This window comes from Nesoenas mayeri (assembly GCF_963082525.1).
Source record: "Nesoenas mayeri genome assembly, chromosome: 3".
Lineage (NCBI taxonomy): Eukaryota > Metazoa > Chordata > Aves > Columbiformes > Columbidae > Nesoenas > Nesoenas mayeri.
Window position 1 is genome coordinate 91,202,833 of NC_137544.1, and position 5,323 is coordinate 91,208,155.

The following is a 5,323-nucleotide window of genomic DNA, read 5'->3' on the forward strand; positions in this document are numbered from 1 at the left end:
CGGAAGGCTGGTTCTCGCCCGGCCGCCGGTGCGGGGCTGTGCGGGCCTGTACGGGGCTGTGCGGGGCTCTCCCGGGCCGTGCGATGGCGCCGGCAGCCCCGCCCCGCGCTGGGCGGGCCGCTCCACCTGCCGCGCCGCGAGCGCTCCACGTGGAGTTCCGAGAGCGGTCCCACCGCCACCGCCCCGCGGGAAGGTGCAGCCAATGGGCGGTGAGAGAGGGCGGGGCGGGAGCGCGGCGCGTGCGCGGGGTCAGAGGTGAGCCCGGGATGGTGGCCGGCGCGCCCGAAGTCCGCGCCACGGACGGTGCATCGGCCGCGGGGTGCGTAGCCTGGCGGCGGGGCCGCTCCGCTCCGCCCGGCCCGGGATCTGAGGGGCCGGGGAGAGGAGGAGCGGAGGTGCTGCGGCCGGGGCGGGGGGCGGGCAGCGCGGTGCGGGCAGCGCGGTGCCAGCCGTCCAGGCCCCCGGCACCGCGCTCTGCCGAGCCGGGGCTGGCTGCAGCGGGCGCTGCGGGGGGCGGGAGAAGACCCGGCGTGGGCTCTGTGCGCCGCTCCCGCCGCCGAAGCGCTTCAGCGTCTCCCGTGCGTGTGCAGTGAGCGCTGCAACGGCCGCTGCAGCTTTAACGTGTGTTGCTTAGGTGTTAATGGATCTGCTGATTAGATGCAGCCCACTGATGCTGCTGGGGACCTTTGCTCCCGTAGCTGTGGGGCAGGGCTGTGTGGGGATGGCGTGTATGGCGTGTCTAAGGTACGTGGAGACCCACGCACGGCTTCAGTCGCTGCGTGAAGGGAAAAATAAGAAAAGTCATTCTCTGAAAATCACAGCACGCTTCCTTGAAATAGAGACCCTCAGAGAAATTCTGAATTGGAGCTCCCTGGGTTTCTGCTTGCTAAGTGCTTAAAATAAAGCTAGTTCTTCTATTCTAGAACGTAGTGGGGTTATTCCTACGCGCTGCGTGAACCTGCTGAAAATATATTGCATTTGTCATCTGTTTTTTGGGGGACTGGGGGGAATGTTTTCCTTTTTGTAGGAGATCATGATGGCCCAAAGGATTATTAGAATACGTTTACCGTTCTGCTTTCTGGCTGCGTTCTTCATCTCTGCTCTAGCTGAGGAACACGTAGGAGAGAGTCAACATGGAAATATTCGCCTTGATAAGAACTTGGTACAAGATAAAGAGTATGTGTTCCGTGTTCTGAAAATGTAAACTTTACTCTTAATGATTTGCTTATCTCTTAAGTCTTGTTACATGAGTTGGACTTAAACCTATGTCACCCTCTTTTCTCAGAATGTTGTATGACTAGCTGGAGTCAGGTGTGAGACATGCTTGCTTGATATGTTTCTGGAGATACTAGTCCTAGACAGATCTCTCTAGAGTCTTTAGCCCTATCCATACTATAAATAATTTCTTACAGGAATCCTGCATACCTAGATCGATATACTTTAGACAAAATCATATTTCGAACAGGTAGAGTGAGAGGGGTTTTTTTTATTTTCTTCTTCATACAGACAAAACAGTGGTAGCAGCAAATAACACTCCCTAGAATACTTCATGTTTGACTGGGAAAGAACTTCTTCCAGTTCCTGAGCTTTGGAAGACAGCCAAAAGGAGACTTGGAGCACTGCTGCACTTGTTTTGATAACTTGCTAAGTAGGCCAGAAGAAATAGAAATAGCTGTCTAAGGTATTAGAGGCCACTACAGCACCTGTAACAAACGAGCTTTGAGCCCCCTTCATCTTAGTGTAAAACTGTAGCTTTTGGTTGTCCAGTGTGCTTTTAGAAATACAATATTTCTTGTGTACTTCACTGTCTGATCAAGGACTAAATTTGATGTAAACAGAGCATTAAATGTTAACTGACACATATGTTATGTTTTTTTTACTTTTTTTTAGCCACATCATGGAACACTTGGAAGGTGTTATTGAGAAACCAGAATCTGAGATGTCTCCACAAGAGTTGCAGCTTCATTACTTCAAAATGCATGATTACGATGGCAATAATTTGCTAGATGGATTAGAGCTTGCTACTGCTATATCGCATGTCCACAAAGAGGTAGGTGGAATTTTGTAAGAGCACGTCTGTTTGGAAACAGTTATTTCTAAAAGCAGCTTACAGTAGAACAGAACAGTTACAACACATCTTCAGTGCACTTACAGTTTGCCTGAAAACCGGATTGTATTTCCCCTGATAGTTTTGGTTTGATTTATAAATGCTTTATCACAAGTTTTCATGTCACATTGTAATTTTTGAGAAGTCGCTATTGTAGTTTAAACTTTAGAGTGAGAAGAGACTGTAAAGTGAAAATTATTTGACAGAGGGGGGGATACCTTGGTAGGCAGGGATAGGAAGTAAGCAAAATTATCCAAAATGGGATAATGCTAGTGAGGTTTTATAGAAATAGCATGTGATACAATGCTGTTCAAGATTCTAAGGCCGCTGTTCTCAACTCCAAACTGCTACTGTCATGAATACACAAACTGTAAGAAACCTCTTGCACAAAATTATTATTAGAAGAACCAGTCACTGTCTGCCTTTGTCACCTTTTTCTAAACACAAACTCTCTTTCCAGCTAGGAACACTTAAGGACAAAGTAGGAAGATAAAGTCCTGAGGAAGACAATGCCAACACATTATCTTGTACCTTTTGAAAGTTACATTTCAGAATAGCGTAACTCACTGCATACACCTGTACCAAAAAATTCCTGGCCAAGGACAGAATAATGATTTTCTGTTTCTTGTGCAAAGACACCTCTCTGTATTCCCCTTTGCTTGTACAAGGGTGAGACTAAGAATTTTACTGACTTTAAGCTGTAGTGCTGGATTTTTTTTGCTACTCTGTTACTGTCAAGCTCTGCATTTTGCAAGTTCTGATGCACAGGAAGCTGTTTTTGTACTGCATAGAAACTATAGTGTCTGTACTACGTCAATATCTAAATTAAGAATACATCTGTTACATTATTATCCGTCATTATACACTGTGTTATTTAGCTTTTAGAACTTTTGGCTAACAATATTAAGTGGATACACAGTGCTTGTTCTGAATGTTGGTGCCAAATTAGGCACCAAACGTGAATAGCTTAACAAAAAATTAGTTGTCAGTAACCTGTCATGTGTGCCACTAGATGGGAAACACTGCTAAACTGTTCAATGTGATTTTGTTCTTGTAGGAAGGTGGTGAGCATACCCAGGCAATGAAAGAAGAAGAGCTGATTAATCTAATAGATGATGTCTTAAGAGATGATGATAAGAACAATGACGGATACATCGACTATGCAGAATTTGCAAAATCACTGGAATAAGGTTTTGCAGGGGGCTTGTTTCTTCTAACTACATGGAAATGTGAACTAGTATAATGTGATTCATTACTGTCTCGTATCAGCCTCTGTGCTGTGAGAAGGAGAGGTGTACCAGTTCCAGCTGAGTTTATTTGAAAGTTGTTTGTTTTAAGAGACTGGCTAACTCGGAGTGAGAGCCGTGTTTGACTATACGTAGCTACACATTTGAATCTTGAAGCATGAAAGCGTCAACAGTGCTCGCAGAGGCTACAGCTCGCAAACTCTCCAGTACCTGTGTATGAATACTAAATAGATCATACTATATCTAAATTTCAGTTTTTCTGGCATTGGGTTATATAGTACGTGTTTGCTTACATCTCCTATTTAAACACATAAAATACCTAGAATGCCAGAAAATATTACTGCCTATAGTTGCGTTTCAAGGATAAATGTCCTTACCTTCCCACTAATGCCAAAGGAAACTTCCCTCTTGAAAGAGGAAATATAGAGGAAAAGTGTTTGAACATGGTTTATGTTTGAGGTCCACATGATACCATATGAACTTTAACACAGTCTTAGAAATAAATTTAGTATTTTAAAATATATGTACTTGCTAGCATACCCCTACATTTTACGGAGAACTCTGTATACACGTGTTATTAAATTTCTTCTTGCCCTTTACAGATTTACTTTTTATATTTTAATTAACTGCTTTTTTTCCTCTACCTTCTGTGGTGTTTTCTTAAGAAAATGAAAGTATTTTTATTACATTTATATGTTGTATTAATGCTATATAGCATTTACTAGGGTAGCTGCTGCTATCTCGTTTTGAAGGTCACAATAACAGTAAACCAGTTTAATAGAAAAGCTTCTGTTCAATTTGGTTTTCACAGTATTAGCCAGCACGATAATCTGAGATTGCTGCCTTGTTAAGGTTTAAGTTCATATTCCTTGACATTTAAATTATGGTATTACTTTCAGAAGGTGTTTCATAGCTAACTGTTTCAAGATACTCAAGTGTGTGCAAATTAACATGGTTCTAGAAATGTTTTCCTTGTCTTGACTCAATTAAGTCAAGCAGTTTAAGGATATTAGAGAAGTGATGTATTGCTGAAATCTTAAATTGCATTCTATCATTACCCATTAATAGAGAATCTAAATGTTAGTGTATTTCTGTAAAATGTATAAAAAGCTATTTTGTGTACAAAATTATTCTTATACAGGAGAAACATTTGTAAAAGAAATTATTTCCTCTGTTTAAATGTTTGTGCAATGAATCCTGAGTGTTGGACTTTTTTCTTGTACTAATTATTTATTTTGATACCTTTGTGGGTCAGGGTTGTGCTGGTTCTACAAGCAATAAAAATAAGTTGGTGTTCCTGCACTCTGGAGCCAGACACAGAAGGCTGGAAGTCCTAGTGGGAAACATACCTAAATTTTTGGATGTATTTTTAAGCCATTCTCTCTTACTAGCAGTCATCTTAAAAGAGAGTATTTCAGTTAAAGCATTTTTAAAAAGATCTTTTTTTGAGGGTAATTCATCTGGAGTGAATATTGAATCAGAAGAAAGTATAGAAAACGTTTGCAGATAGGAAGTGAGAAGAGGTTAAGCTCATCAGCTTTGGATGCTTAAAGTAGGTTGCCTGTAGACCTGCCAACTCTTATGTGCTTATTGCATTAGCTTCTGACTTTCAGATTGATTTGGGATGAAAGGGCAAGACCAAGGAACTGACCTTAATATACCTCTCGTAAAAATCATTATTTTTCTTACCAACTGCAGTCTGTAAACTTAGTCCAGCAACTGCCTACCAGACACATTTATATACATACGTTGTATTTATATATATATTTATTAACAGCTATTGTGTGTGGCAAAAGACATGCACCATAGAAGCTTTATATAAGAAATAATTATGATAAACACATGTGAACATTGTTTACCAACCATTTTAAACTTGTTTTTAAGGGTACAGAAGTTTGTATAAATAGAAAAATCATTTACCAAAAATGGAGAACGGAAGTGTCACCTTTGATTTCATGATGCATGAAGA

The 5,323-nt window shown here is 41.7% G+C and overlaps 1 protein-coding gene across 2 annotated transcripts; it reads left to right on the forward strand.

Annotated features, from left to right (window-relative positions):
• Positions 1 to 266: 266 nt before the first annotated feature.
• Positions 267 to 4,406, forward strand: MCFD2 (multiple coagulation factor deficiency 2, ER cargo receptor complex subunit). Of its 2 annotated transcripts, XM_080342947.1 has the most exons (4): positions 267 to 319; positions 1,028 to 1,176; positions 1,891 to 2,050; positions 3,165 to 4,406. In XM_080342947.1, the coding sequence occupies exons 2-4, from the start codon at positions 1,034 to 1,036 to the stop codon at positions 3,294 to 3,296; spliced, it is 435 nt and encodes a 144-aa protein (XP_080199073.1). In that variant the 5' UTR covers positions 267 to 319; positions 1,028 to 1,033; the 3' UTR covers positions 3,297 to 4,406. The 2 variants fall into 2 exon arrangements, with proteins under 2 accessions (XP_080199073.1, XP_080199074.1); XM_080342948.1 differs by lacking the exons at positions 267 to 319; positions 1,028 to 1,176 and adding an exon at positions 1,664 to 1,681.
• The last annotated feature ends 917 nt before the right edge of the window (positions 4,407 to 5,323 follow it).